A 15,720-nucleotide genomic window follows, 5' to 3' on the forward strand; every position below is an offset into this window, starting at 1 on the left:
GGATGATTTATTGAGAAGAGCCAAGTTTAACAGCTGGAGAATTAGCATTAGATTGGGTGGTTAGGGGAGGTGGGGACATTAAGCTGGGAGCCGAAAGCCAGAAGAGGCCAGCTACTAGTAGAACATTCTGGGGAGTAGAACATTCTAGGCCAAGGAACAACTTGTGCTTGAAGTGTGGGGGAAACCTTAAGGAACTTCCAAATATAGCAAGCTGGGCATAGTTCAAACACTGCTAAAGAGAGGGACATGGGCTGCTCTCTCCTCCTCTTCGGTCTCTCCGATACACCATCCTCACTCATTCTCACACAGGCAGTGAGAGGCTATGTCTCTGATTTTACACAGTGCTGATGATCACTTAGGGCTGAAGACACCGCTTCCCTTCGTCAGGCCACAGCTGCGCTGATGTGACACACAAAACCCCCAGGGCCTCAGTATGAATGAGCATCTAGGACATGCCCCTCTCTTGAGACAAGAGCTGTGGGAACAATGAGGTGTCTAAGGGTGGGACTGAGAGGAAAGAGAAAGACAGAGATGAAGGTAATGAAATGCCATCATTTCCAAAAGCCCGATTCAGCCTGAAATCATTTTACCCTTTTCAGATAGGAAATGACGATGCTTTCTCCTTAGAGGCAAGGGATAGAGAAAGCAGTAAGACCAGGACAAAGAGTTAAATCCATATCTAGCTTAGCTGTTGATTAAGCATGTTAAAAATTCTGGAAACATTTCGTTCTCATTCCTCCAGTCAAAGGGCATGGACTCTCAGGCTAAGGCACCAGAGTGGCAAGTGTGCATCGTGTTACCTGCTGACTTGTCCTTTCCTGGGTGCGAGGACTTGCCTGTTGGTTCGCCCTTCAGAAATCTCCCTTTTGGCTTCTCATTTTGCTTTCTCCACAGGTTTATATTCTCCCTCCCTCCCACAAGACAGGAAGAATATTAAAAACAAAGAAGCAAATGAGATTTGAAAGCAGCATGTTATTTAGATATTGTTTGGTCTAATTTAGGAGGTGAGCTCAGCGGAAAAACATGACCACAACCACGCTTTACTATATGTTTTGCAAATCACCTACTAAATTTGGCATTCCAAAGCTTCCTTCCAGGGTTTATTCCTGGGGATCCCATACATATCCATGCCTTTGAAGGACTGTGTTTTGGCAGGAATAAAGAGAAACAGGGATTTTCTTTCCTATTCACAAACTGAGCCCTATGTTTATTTTGAATCTTCAGACATAATTTGCAGGGAGTGGGAGGCAACAGACTTATCTGGTGTACTCCAACAAGGAAAACAATGTAACAAATAGTTCCTAAGGTAGGTTTGTACTTATTCCTTTCTCTTTTTCTCTGATAAGAATTAGGACTTCAGCACCATGTTGCTTCTTTTCTTTGCACTGTCATAGAAGATTATGAGTATCGAACACATAACTCTCATTTAGGAATTTTTCCTGTGTAGTGTTCTAAGTGCACTTCTATTCCCACCGCAAGTGGTAACATTATGCCAAAAATCCAATGTGCATGGCATCTGGTACTTACTGAAGAGCCTATTGAATCATGTTAAACTTCTACTTGAGGGACGGTATTTGACACGAAGACATTGCGAGACGCAGAAACTGAAGTGGACGTCAGCAGGATGCTGAGCCAGGAAACTGGCCCTCAGGACAGGTAGGGCGGACTCGGCTGGAGGTCTGGGAGGCTGCAAAGCTACTGGTGAGGACTTCAGGTGGGATATAAGGGATCATGACTGCTAAAGAAAACAATTCATGATATTTCTATCTTTCCAGTTTAGTCTTTGATTTTTTTTTCTTCTCATCATCAGTACTGCAACTATTGAGAGAAAAAATGCAGAGATTTTCTTTTTGAAAATGATAATTCCTTAGGAATCTGACGAGTTGGGATGCCTGGGTGGCTCAGCGGTTTAGCGCCGCCTTCAGCCCAGGGCGTGATCCTGGGGATCGGGGATCCAGTCCCAAGTCGGGCTCCCTGCATGGAGCCTGCTTCTCCCTCTGCTTGCGTGTCTTTCTCTCTCTGTGTCTCCCATGAATAAATAAATAAAATCTTAAAAAAAAAAAACAAAACTACTTCTTTAAAAAAAAGAAAGGAATCTGACGAGTCAAACATGCTTTTTGGGTTAATTTATTCCAAGAGTAAATGTTTTGATTCCTACTATTTACCCCCTCCAAATTGTTTTCTATTTATCTGATTACAAATGATTCAGAAGAATGAAATGCCATAAAATATAGCCCCAAAATATAAGCCTCTCCTTTCTTGAAAGGGAATAAAATCACAGGCTAGTGGAAAAAGATTAGAGCAATGCATACTTTTTAACTGCCAACAGTAAGAGGCAAAATTTCATTTTCTCTCCAATGTCTGAAAAAGGAATAGACATGTGTAAGAATTTTAGTTGGTAGTTATCTGTCTGTAGTCCTTGTCAGTAATTTCAATGCCATTCTAAATTATTACAGATGTCATTCAATGGAATGATGAAGCATTCCTCTATCAATGGCTCACTTGTAAAACAATGAGAAACCTTTTCAGAAAAGACCATGACAATAGAGAAAGGATTGGAAGACTAGACTGAACCAGTAACACTGGTTCAACCTCAAAAAGGCAGGATGGAAGAGGAAAAGCAAATAGCATTCACTTTTTAATTTCTTCTGTATTGTTTGAATTGGCACATCAAGTATACATTTACTTTGTAATTAAGACAAATCCAAGAAAGTATTATACCTCATAAGAAAACTTTAAAATATGTATTTTGAAAGTGTTATCACATATTTTTATTTTCTACCTAGTAAACAGCAGGTACTAATACAATATGAAAAGAATTAAGTGATACTCTGAGAATATATTTAAGCACATGAAGATTTGGGGGGAAAAAAAAACAACCAGTGGTAAAACTTGGTGTAAGTAATGTTACTTGTAAGCTACCAGGTTTTATTATTAGGTGATTTGCCTTTCCCCAAATTTCCTCATGAAGCAGAGTAAACCCTCTATTTGGAGAGTAAGCAATAAAGTCCATTTTTCTATACCTTACATTGTATTGAAAATCTGGCTAATAGCAAATCACAGTTGTCACTCTTTAAACTTAAGCTACTCTTTTTTTTTTAATTGATTTATTTGAGAGAGAGAAAGTATGTGTATCTATGAGTCAAGGGAGGGGAAAAGAAAGGAGGGAGAATCTCAAGCAGACTCTCTGTTGAACACAGAGCCCAACATGGGGCTCGATCTCACAACCCTGAGATCATGACCTGAGCTGAAATCAAGAGTGGGACACTCAACCAACTGAGCCACCCCAGCACCCCTAAGCTACTCATGTCACTGAACTCAGAACTCTTTGGTAGAGATACCCCACCCCCATCACACATACTAACATCCCTGTAAAGCAGAGCCATGGGCTAACAAGTTGCTGAAAGTCCTGAGATAAGAAGGGCTGTAAACGCCTGTTCACAGCTCTTCATGTTTGTTCTCCCGTGATTTATATATAATTTATGACAGTCATTATGGTAGATACACTTCATTTAATCAATAGCTCAGTGAAGTCCTCATCATTAAAAGTCTTTCCCAGGAGAGCAGGTCCCTCATTTCATTAAAAGCCCTACAAATACAGATTCAAAATACAAAGATAAAAGGAGACAGCAGTGACAATTAATTTCTGGGATGGAGCTGCCAGGGTCTAAATCTCTTTTAAGGCTGCCACTTTTCAGTTCATTTTACCTATTCAGCATCTCAGTGGAGCTGGAACACAGGTATTAAATGTTCACCCTGTATCTTTTACACTACTGTATACACCACTAGTAGCCTAGCTGCCTGAAAAACAAGTTTGGCCAAAATGCAAAATTAAGTGTGAGGCAGTAATAGACAGATTTTTGAGAATTCAACACAAAATTGTCCAGAAGTTTCTTTTTCTAAAGTTGTCTACCCATTTGCTAACTTAAGACATTTCTGTGGCTGATGTATTTGATTAGTCTAACGAGGCTCATGAAATCACTTAATAAACAAAGTGATGTGCAAAGGTAAGATATTCTAATTGAGACATCTTATACATTCTAACATTTCTAACAAATGAGCTGATAACAGGAGAAGAGTAGGCTGTTCAGTACTAGGGAAGCAATAACTCCTTGATTCTGGTAAATTCATTCGAATGGAAATGTGACCTCATAGAGTAGACATTTTATACGATTCTGACATCTCCACTGACCTCTATCAAGGCAGTAATTCTAGGTCTGTTATGCTATGATAGAAACTACTGAGTTAATTGATTTCTGCCTCTCTCTGACATTGTAATGGCTCCATTCATAACAACTCTCCACTGTGTGGTGCCAACGGAAACAGCTCATGGAAGGTTTATCATCCTAAGAAAATAATGGATATCAAATATGAAGGTGGTATTCATGAAAAGAAGCAGTTCTATGGAATTCCAAAGCCAAGTAGGCTGTATTATGTGGGGCACTCTTCTCCCTGAGGAGCCTGGTTATCTCTGGTTTCATTCTTCTTCCCCAGGTTCTGCACACGGAATTTCTAACCTCAGCTTTCAGTTTTCCCAGGATTATCTCTGTCAGATTTCCTGATTCTTAAATTCAAAACACTTGGAAATGTTTTTAATAACAAACTCAAAGTAGGTCTCCTTTTCAATCACCTCTGGGGAGTGGCTAAATCCTTGCTATACATTGGAAAGGCCACACCACGAATAGATATTTTTATAGCTGAAACCAGTTATAGCTTTTAGCAAAGGGTAGATTTAACCAAGTTTTCTCATTTGCCTTCTTTATTTTTAGGCATCTTTTATATTTTTGAAGGACACCCAACCCCTCACATTGTTAGCAAGGTCACATCAGCTAGGGACAACTTGCCTGCAGAAAAGGCAACCTGCCATATAGTTGAGTCCAGGCAAAAAGTTTTCCCTGGCCAGAAAGGCAATTTAGCAGGGGTATGGAAAATATTATAAAACCATGCAGAAATACTCACAGTTTTGGTTTGGCAAGCAGAGGTGGTGGCTCCTTAGTGGGTGAAAGCAAGACAGCTGGTGTTGGAAGAGATTTATTACTGTTAGCTTTGCCGTTAATCAGTCCATTTACTCCATGGCTGGGATGGACTCCATTTGTTTCCCTCTCCGTAGAATTGAACTGCATCTGAAGGGCTGCCATGCTGAGTCCTAACTCAGGGCTGTTCACCTGCTGGATCTCAGATGGTTTCTTTGAAGCCAACTCAAAGGAACTCGTCTCCAAGATTGGAGGAGGAGGTGGAAAGTGTTGGAAGTGATCATTGTTGGATTCTCCCACGGAGTCATAGTTACAGTTTTCAGTGTTGGCTAAGGATGTGGAGAGAGAGGGAAAAATAATAAGACGCTATAGCTGAACTGTTATTTTCATGCTGTCAGAGACTACCTGAAAATCCCTGTGCCCCACTAAGTAGTTAAAGAGGAGGCAGCTCTGCTGCCCTCATATTATCCACAAGCAAAGCCAGATGGAGGGTCTGGTTCTTCCAAATTGGTTTTCAGGGACTGCTACCTGTTTTATTTCCTGATTGTGCCCACAAGCAGAGAGATGAACTACCAATTCATCAACAAATTTCAAACAAGACCTAAACACAGAAGTTGGTAAAAAATGACAACACAAATAACATCAACTAATAATGCCTTCTTTGCTCACATTTGTTCATTTGGTTACAAATGAACATCCTACCTGTGCCTCACTGACATTAGCTCAAACTCTAAAGGCTTTCTGTGATGGGCAATGGATATTCATTCTATGTAAACCTAAGGAAAATAAAATTGTGCCTTATGATCTCATACATAATGTTTTTCCAATTCAGATAATTGTCACGGCTGTAATTCAGTACCAAAGAAACTTACTCGTTAACTCTCAATAAACTGAAAACATCTTGTGATAAGATCATGTCATCCTTGGATTCCTCACCTTGCCCAGAGCCCAACAGAGCTCCTGGAATATACTCAAAAATCCTTACTGAGCTCAACTGAAAGCTCAAAAAATATTTGTTGATTATGTTTGGCCTGCAGCAGATTTACCTCTGGTGAAAATGGGAAAGACCGCATGCCAATTTTTGCCACAAAATTGTTTACAGACCAGAGTTTTTGGCTCTGTTGTTGGAGATGGCACTACTGCCAGGGCCATCTGATGGGGCGGTCTCAAGCCACCTCAGGATCAAACCCTGAAATCCTTCCTGCTCTGCAGCTCCAACTGTGGCACCAGACTTTCTGTTTCCTGTGTCCATATTGGCTCCATCACCAAACCAGTCAACTTTACATTTCTTTTATTAACCAAAAAAGCATTTACACAGTTTGCATTCCAATATCCTTAAGCCAGTCTTGTTTGTTCCTCTGCTGCCACCTAGCACCAACTTCTCACTCTTCTGAAGACATCAAAGTGCAGTTCAATTCTCCCCAAGTCTATCTCATGCAGCCACAACCCAATTCTTGATTCCCTACTGTATGTACAATGTGCCAGGCTTGGTCAAAGTACTATTTTAAAAACTACTGCAAAGTAAATAACAGTGATGAATCAATAAAAGTAAGTTAAAGTAAAGCTGATTAGTAAGAGGAGAAAATAGTCCACTAAAGACATAAGAAAATAAAGGAAAAAGCTTTCAGGTAACGCTTGCAAGTGGTACATCTATGAGTTTAAAAAAAATACCCAGGGACGCCTGGGTGGCTTAGTGGTTGACCATCTGCCTTCAGCTTAGCTCATGACCCTGGAGTCCTGGGATTGAGTCCTGTATCAGGCTCCCCGCAGGGAGCCTCCTTCTCCTTCTGCCTGTGTGTGTGTCTCTCTGTGTCTCTCATGAATGAATAAATAAAATCTTTAAAGATATATATATCCAGGGGCACCAGGGTGGCTCTGTCAGTTAAGCACCTAACTCTTAATTTCAGGTCAGGTCATGATCTCAGGGTCATGAGATCAAGCTCCCTGCTCAGCAGAGTCGGCTTGAGGTTCTCTCCCTCTGCCCCTTCCCCCACCACGCTCTGTCTCAAGTAAACAAATAAATCTTTTTTTTAATTCAGATTTTTTTAAAAAAGATTTTATTTATTTATTCATGAGAGACACAGAGAGGGAGGCAGAGACACAGGCAGAGGGAGAAGCAGGCTTATGCAGAGAGGTGGACACAAGACTTGATCCCGGGTCTCCAGGATCACACCCTGGGCTGAAGGCAGCGCTAAACCACTGAGCCACCCGGGCTGCCCTGGCTAGTTTTTAATATTAGTTTTAACAGGATAATATACTGCTTTAGTTTTTTTCCGTATCAGAAAATTCATTTTCAATGAAATTTGATTTCTAAGATCTTCACAGCTTCTCCAAGTTACATTAGGTTTACCTTGTATTACTTTTTCAAAAGTTTCAATCGTGGCTCAAACAATGATTTGTGCAAGGACCAGCTCTTCAGTTGGCCATTGCAGAGAATGACCACACCTCTGATTCAGAGGTGGCTTTCTGCTGTTAGCATGATTCGGAGTTAGCATGAGGATGTTAGGAAACCAGATCCATTGTTTCCAAGACCAAGCTGCAAGACTTAGAAAATAGCCCCTGTGTTCAGTTACACTGTGTTACACTGTCATTATCTTTTTGTTTTTCATCTCTACTTCCATTCCCCCTCCCCCAAAGCCTTTGTTTCACGATGAGACACTGGTTGTTAGGATAACTCCTGGAGTGGTAGCAAGCATTCCTAAGGGGTGAGTTCTCCTCTAGGGTAGTTCTTTCTGCTGTGGTGAACCACACACCAACTACTAGGGAACAGAACCCAGTCAATTTTTTACTCTTCACATACCTGAGGTGACAATCAGCTGGGCAGTGCTGGTTACAGATCCATAATCATTTCTTGCCGAGCATGCAAAGATCCCTGCATCTTCGGGGAAAGTCTCAGCGATAACTAGGGTACAGATCTCCTCTGGAAGTGAAAAAAATAGAGTAACTCATCAGAGTGAAACCAGGAAGTCACCTTGAAGAGGTCAGAGCCTCTGCCTAAAACAAGCAAATTAGGTAACAATTACTACACGATCTCTTTACAAAGTATTCATAATAGAATTTTTTTACATGTAATTTAGCAGTTCAGCATCATGGCCAAAGCTTGGGAGTCAGACTCATTCTTTGTGACTTTAGACAAGACCAGCCTTGGTTTCCTCATCTATAAAATGAGGACAATATATACCTAATGGGGCTATCTGTGAAGATGAAATGAGATGTTTGCCAAGTATATAACTCTGCACTTGGCATATGAAAGATGCCCAGTAGATGCCAGTTCTATTCTCCTCTTCCCTAGTTTAGTTGAGTATATGTGGAAGTTTTTTCAACTACAGTGCAGCTGCTTTTTATGTCTGCTCAACTGAGAAGCAATTAGCAGGGAAGATCAATCTTCTCTGAAATGCTGACAATAGGGAGAAAAGAACAAAATATGTAGATGCTAGGCCTGCACACAACTACCGTGGAAGCTACTGTTATATATTGTGGCAGTATTGGATTGTATAGCATGAAAAGCCCAGACTCTGGCACCAGCTGCCAGGGCTTCAATAATGGTCCTGCCATATCTTGCCTTTGTGACTTTAGTCAACCTCCACTTATGTGTTTATCTGTAAAATGGAGAAAATAACGAACCTACCTATAGGGTATTAATCATGCCTCATAAAATTAACTATCACAGGGATACCGTGGCAGATGATGACCATGACAGTGACAATACAATACCTGACTATAATAAAGCTCTCATCAGGCACTAGGTACAATTATCAACACTGAAAATAGATTTAATCCTTTTGTTTTTCTCACATTTTAGGTTATTATTAGCCCATTCTATAGATTGGAAGCTAAAGCGCAATAAAACTAATTGATTTGCCAAGGTGACAGAGCTAACAAGTGGTAAAATCAGAATTCAAGCCAAGTCAGGTTCCAGACTCCACACTCTTAACAACCACCTCCTCTTGTGATGGGCTATACGCTGTGTTTGGGACACTGCCTGGTACATAATAAATGCTCTGCTAGCAGTAAATATAACCTGTTAGTGTTAAAAAGCCAAATCTAGAGTGTATTAACTATTTTTCAATTGAATAATTATATTTTATCAGTAAAACAGATTATATTAGTAACAAAAGAAGTGATTTATTTTTGATTCCCACAGAGACTCTATTGATTATTCCCATATTATGTGGGCAATGTAAGACTTAGTATTGTAGACTTTTTGCAAGAATGGCTGCAATTACTGTCTTCTCTGCATCCACGCAGAGTGTGGATGAGTGTAATGTGACTCTGCAACTCCTTCTATCAAGTGGCACAATCTACTTTCCCAATCCTTAAATTCTGGCTGGCTGGCCTTGTCTGTTGCTTTATTCTAGAATACAGTCGAAGTGATGTTGGTCAGTTCGAAGTCAAAGCCTCAAGGGACCTTGTTTGCTTCTATCTCTTGGAACCCTGTTGCAATGCTAGAGGAATAAGGCAGTGCTGGTCACAGGAAGAGCTACATAGAGCAGAGATCAACCATTCTAACAAATAACAACCTAGACTAACTCATTCCCAGACCAACTCAAAGCTGACCACAGCCACATTGTTAGTCCAATGAGGTTGGCCAAGACTGACACATACCATAGAACTACCCAGTTGAGGCCAAGCCAAATGGCTGACCCACAGATTTATGAACTAAATAAATGGCTGCTGCTTTAAGCTACTAATTTAGGGGATGCTGTATTGTGCAGCAATAGCTAAGTGATACAAGTGGAGAAGAGAAAATGTTTCTCTACCAACCTCCTTCTCTGACAGCCCGCTAAGAGAAAAGTTTTCAGACTTGTAGAATAATGTGTTTTCCTTTAATCCAACTATCAGTAACAAAAATTAGTAAATTTGTCTCAAAACATATTTTAGATTTCAAAGACTGAAGAAAAAAGTACCACCTGAGGGTAAAAAAGTTTTACCTTATAAAATTAAAATACTTTTATCAAAAGGATCTTTAAATATTTCATTTTAAAAATACAAATAAAAGTAATAAATATAAACAAATCACAAAGTATAAAACGAAGTCTTCCTTTATATTCCATTCATTGACATTTATTTAATTACAAGTTACTTTAAATTCTTAATAATGCTGTTGCTTTGTTTCAAATAGCATTATTTTCTCTTTTTGAGATGATAGGATCCCTGAAGACTTCCTGTGTTAGATATGGTGAAAAATATTGGCTAATATATGACTCTAGCTTTTCCACAATTAACTGGAATACTTTTGGGGGCAAAATAATGTGACTACACTGGATTATACTGCAGCAGGTAGTTATATACAATTATATACAGTGACATCAGGCCTCATAGGACTTAAGATGAGCTGACTGTGATGGCTCATTTCACATCCTACCACTGTGTAACACACTTTTGAAGTTTTGCAATCAAAATAGACCTTTAAAAGACACATTCAGAGTATCCAGTGCAAATGTAGATTTATATGTAAAATCCTACAGAATTTTCTGGCTTTCTCAGTTTTTACCTAGGTGAAAACAAAGCCAATTGGGTTCAATATTAGCAGTTAATATTTACTTCCAATTGCTATAGTCTTGATAATAGGACAAAGAAAAATTTATTCAAGTTCTGAACCGAGATTATATACTATGTTTTATTATTTCAATATTTCTATAAATCATGCTCAAATTATGACTACATCCTATAAAACAAGAGCTGTAGTGTAATGGGGTAGGAAGGTGTAAACTCAGGCATGCTCACCTTCGTCTCAATCAGTAAAGATTCGAGATATGGATACACTGGAAGTACACAATTATTATGCGATTAAAAAGTTCACAGAAGACAAATAGAATGATAGCATGATTTAATCCTGTGTTTTGACTGTACTGTACAGTACAGTTCTTGGCCTTCCAATTGAAGAGGAAGATAAAAAGTGTGGAAATAATTCAAGTTGGAGCTTCACATAAGATTAACCATTTGGAAAGTGGGATGTATCTGGGAAGGTACAAGGGACTGGAAATTTTTTAAACTAAATACATATGGTTACAGAAGGAGTTAAACGTGTATTTAACAGAGAAGGGTAAAACCTAGTACATCACTGTTGTAGGGGATTTTAGAGACTGACTAGCCCAAATCTCTCATTTCTTCAGGTGAGGTCCAAAGTGATTGTCTCAAGGTCATGGTTAATTAATGCTGAAATAGTCATCCTGCTTCCCACGAGTGAGTTTTATTTTTATTTTTCTACAGGACAAGGCCTTTCTAGTTGTTCTGCATTTTCCTAGTTCAGGGGCATAAAGAACTCAGAGTAAAATGAGGTAAGGAAAGATTTAAGTTTCCTGAATCTGAAAATTTTAATTACTCTCATTATCCAAGTAATTCAATAGGAAATTCATCTGCACAAGGAGATGTGCTGTGTGTCCTCAGAGATATATTAGAATGGGGGTACAATGTGGACATGCTGGTATCAGAAGAAATGAACATCCTAATTGTTTGACTTCTGGCAGAAAAGATCCTGACATACTGGCTGCCCTCTAGAGATGGGCTTCGGGCAGAGGTGGGTCACCTTTATTCTCTGTAGCAGATGATGCTGGGAGTCAGGAAAACTTTCTGGCTTTCAGCACCCCCAGGTGCTTCCTGCCTGGGGAACCATCGCCCAAGTCCCTGCACCATTTTGCCAGTGTCTGATGCTCTCTGGAAAGGTCCTCTCAAAACCTTGGATAATGATGATGATGATGATGATGATTCATACCTGAAAAGATGGCAATTTCTGGAGACACTTGGATACCTGGCACCAGTTCAATACCTGAGAATGCCTTAACTGTAAACATAGACATAATTCTGTGCATTGAAACCTACATTGAGAAACAGGATAAAATCTCATCTAGCACGGATGATGTACAGTGGTTTTAGAGTGATGATCTTGACAATTTTAAGTTCCTTTTTAGGTTATCTAGGATTTTGTGATTTTTTAGTTATGGCCATTTTATATATGCCATATATATATGTTTTTATATATATATATGGCAAAATATATATACAAATATATATTTTTATATATGCCATATTTATATATATATATATAAATATGTGTGTATGTGTGTGTGTGTGTATATATATATATATATTTAAGCCTGAGCGTGCGCGTGTATACAGTTGCCCCTTCGAAACCAGAGGGCCCTTTCGAGAATGAAATTTTATCTTCGCCACATTCTTTCATGACTTTGAGGATAGATTACAAAGCCTCAACATGGTCACAGAACCCTAAATTATCAGGCTGCTACTACTTGCCTGGTTCCTTCTGGCCTCTCCCCTCCTCTCATTCTGAGCTTAGGGCATTCTGGCTTCCCCTTGCAAAGCCACATACCCTTACATCCTTAAGCCCTCAGCCTGATATTTCCACCTAAACATGACTTTCTCAGAGAAGCCTTTTTTTATTAGACTTGGTCAGATCCACCATAATCTTAGGATGGCAGACTTTCCTTGGAGACAGCTCTCACAACTATAATTTATTGTGTAATGTCTTGTTCGTTTCTGGTACTTTGACTATAGCCTCTATGAAAGCAAAAGCATTTGTTTTGTTCATGGGTATATGGCCAGCATCTCTTACACTGCAGGCTCTCCATAAATATTTTTGAATAAGTGTATGGATGAATTTTAGATTGCAGGAAAAAAGTAAGCATTTGCTTTACAAAAAGACTGTTTCAAATGTGAGCAAAACTCAAACTCATTTTATGAGTTTTCAGGAATACTTCTATTGCATAAAAGTATAGTCATGTACAGACTTGATGTGTGACTAAACATCTAGAAAAGGCTACAAACTCATGGAACAATGAAAAAAGGGGAGGGGAGGGGAGGGAAGGGAAGGGAAAAGAAAGAAAAGCATTGGCATGTTCTTCTACTGATCTTTATGTATTGCTCTGTCTCAGTAACTTTTACTAGATAGAATTTTAGTCAAATGCCCCAGAGGCTGTTCAAATTTTCTTCTCTTGGAAAATTTCATCCCAAAGTGACAATAAGCTCACATTTTGTTGAGAGAAAGGAGCATCATGGTTGTATGGTTCTGACATTATGAAAATGAAGAAAGCCATGAGGAAATGAGATGAGCTAGAGTGTAATATTGCATTCTCATCCGGTAGCATCTTATTTGAACAAATCTCTTTAAGACATCTGTAAAATACATTTTGTTGAGAAATGAAAATGAAGGAATGACTGCTTATGTCAAATAAAGGCAGTTGGAGGCTTACTTATCTGTATTAAAAACGCTGCCCATTTTAGAAAACGGAAATTTTTTGAGTTACCAATAACTCTATGATCCACTTTAATCCATTTTTCTTAAGTGAAAGGTTTTGATGGCATGTAACAAATTACTAAATTAGAAACTATTTTTGCTGCCAATAAACTGTTTTTTATAGTTACCTAAAAATTACTTAATCATATAAATATCTCTCAGAGGTCGTTTCATTCAGATTTTTGATGTACTTAACACTTGGTTAAATACAAATAATTCTGTTTGCCAAACCTTGTAAAATGATGAGCCAGAGCAAGGATAATATTACTAGGGCCTTTGGGTAACAAGGGGACATTTTTATAAATGCTTTCCTTCACAGCCTTTATTTTTTTTCCCCTTTGGGGTCCAGCCTAACTAAAAAGAAATCTAGCTTTTACCTTCCAAACCACATGGTTTGTCTAATACAACTTTTTGTTGTATGTTTTGTCTAATACAACGAATTGTTTTAATACAACAATTCAAAAAAGAAGAAAAAAGGAACCTGTACTAAAATCAACAAGATGAGATACAGTGTGGGTAAATAGAATGTTTGCATAAATTTTCATAAAGGATATTTTTTACAATTGCAAACTCTATCTTACATAGAGGATATTTCTAATTTTTAGATGAATTTTATTTTTTTAAATTTTTTTTATTATTATTTTTTATTTATGATAGTCACACAGAGAGAGAGAGAGGCAGAGACACAGGCAGAGGGAGAAGCAGGCTGCATGCACCGGGAGCCCGACGTGGGACTGGATCCTGGGTCTCCAGGATCGCGCCCTGGGCCAAAGGCAGGCGCTAAACCGCTGCGCCACCCAGGGTTCCCTAGAGGAATTTTAAATACACTGTCTATTAAGGAGTAACAATAAAACGAACCCCTATGCACTCATCATTAAGTCTAAGAAATAAAGTATTAGAAATACCTGTGTGTTCCCCAATTTCATCTTTCTTCTCCTTTACCTTTTGAGATAATCAGTCCTCTGATTTTCTTTATGCTTATCACATATGTATCCTTCAAAAAATGTGTTTAGTTGGACACCCAGGTGGCTCAGTGGTTGAGCGTCTGCCTTCGGCTCAGATCCTGGGATCGAGTCCCCAGTTCCCCACGGGGAATCTGCCCCTCTCTGTGTCTCTCATGAACAAATGAAATCTTTTAGGGCAGCCCCAGTGGCCCAGCGGTTTAGCGCCACCTTCAGCCCGGGGTGTGATCCTGGAGATCCAGGATCGAGTCCCAGGTCAGGCTCCCTGCATGAAGCCTGCTTCTCCCTCTGCCTGTGTCTCTGCCCCTCTCTCTCTCTGTCTCTCATGAATAAATAAATAAAATCTTTTTAAAAATAAAATAAAATCCTTTAAAAAATGTGTTCAGTTTTAGAAAATTGAGTCATAAGCTCAAGTCTTACTGTGTAAAGAAAAGACAAACCTGTTTCTGCTAGAAAAAGTTCACAGGAACAATCTTGGGGTATAAACTGGCTTCAACTACCCTGTGAGTTTACAAAAGCCCCCACAGGAGTAACTGGGAGACGAGGTCACGAGTGAGTTCAGGAGACCTATGGCTCACTTGGGGGGCGGGGGGGGGGGGGGAGGGTCTGGTGGGGCTGAGTGTGGGCAGGGACCGAACAGCCTACGAGAATCGGTGGTGGAGTATTCCATCCTTTGTTTTTAAGATCAATGTGGCCAACTTCCAAGTCTCAGCACCAGACCAAGTCAGGATGGTGGGGAGGGGATGAAAAGAATGTTCTCAACTGAACCAGGAGGCAGTGCAGGGAGGGAAGAGCACAAAAGACCAAGAGAAAGGAGAATCTGGGTCAGGCTTACTACCCTGTCATTCTGTCATCAGAGTAAAGGACAAAGCAAGCGTCAATGTATCTACCTCTTGCATCACACTCCTCCAATCCGGACTGGTCCTCTGTTCCTGACCCACAACTGTTACCCTCCTGCGGGCTCCACTGGGCTCCTGCCTGCATCTGATCTTCTGCTTCCCATACGCCACATCTTCCTCTTTCTGGGTGAATTCTCTTGCTGTGGTAGAGCACATCCTACATAAAGAGTTGTGGAGGAAAGCCGCTTGCAAGACACCTTGCAAGTCTGCAAACTCTTAACTATATCTGCATAAGGAATTGAAGGTTTGGCAGAGTATAGGATTCCAACTTGGAGGTAATTTTACTTCAGAATTTTGAAGGCTGGGATCCCTGGGTGGCTCAGTGGCTGAGCGCCTGCCTTCAGCTAAGGGCGTGATCCCAGTCCCAGGATCGAGTCCATCCCTGCATGGAGCCTGCTTCTCCCTCTGCCTGTGTGTCTGCCTCTCTCTCTGTGTCTCTCATGAATAAATAAATAAAATAAAATAAATTTTTGAAGGCTTTGCTTCATCGTCTCTTAGTGTCTCCCATGACTACTGAAAAGTCCTAAGTACTTCTAATCTTGTTAGCTTTATGGGACTTGATGTTTTCTCCCTGGACACTGCAGCATCCTTTCCCTGTCCTGGATATTCTAATTTCATGATGCACAGTGCTG

The 15,720-nt window shown here is 39.8% G+C and overlaps 1 protein-coding gene across 4 annotated transcripts in view; it reads right to left on the minus strand.

The window, feature by feature from the left end:
- PALLD (palladin, cytoskeletal associated protein) overlaps positions 1–15,720 on the minus strand; it is a 400,423-nt gene that overhangs the window by 185,353 nt on the left and 199,350 nt on the right. For all 4 annotated transcript variants that reach the window (XM_041766121.1, XM_041766120.1, XM_041766123.1 and 1 more), the window contains 2 exons: positions 7,774–7,893; positions 4,960–5,302 (listed from right to left, as the gene is read on the minus strand). In XM_041766121.1, coding sequence (XP_041622055.1) covers positions 4,960–5,302; positions 7,774–7,893 — 463 coding nt within the window. The remainder of the gene's footprint in view (positions 1–4,959; positions 5,303–7,773; positions 7,894–15,720) is intronic.

Source organism: Vulpes lagopus, chromosome 8, assembly GCF_018345385.1.
Source record: "Vulpes lagopus strain Blue_001 chromosome 8, ASM1834538v1, whole genome shotgun sequence".
NCBI lineage: Eukaryota > Metazoa > Chordata > Mammalia > Carnivora > Canidae > Vulpes > Vulpes lagopus.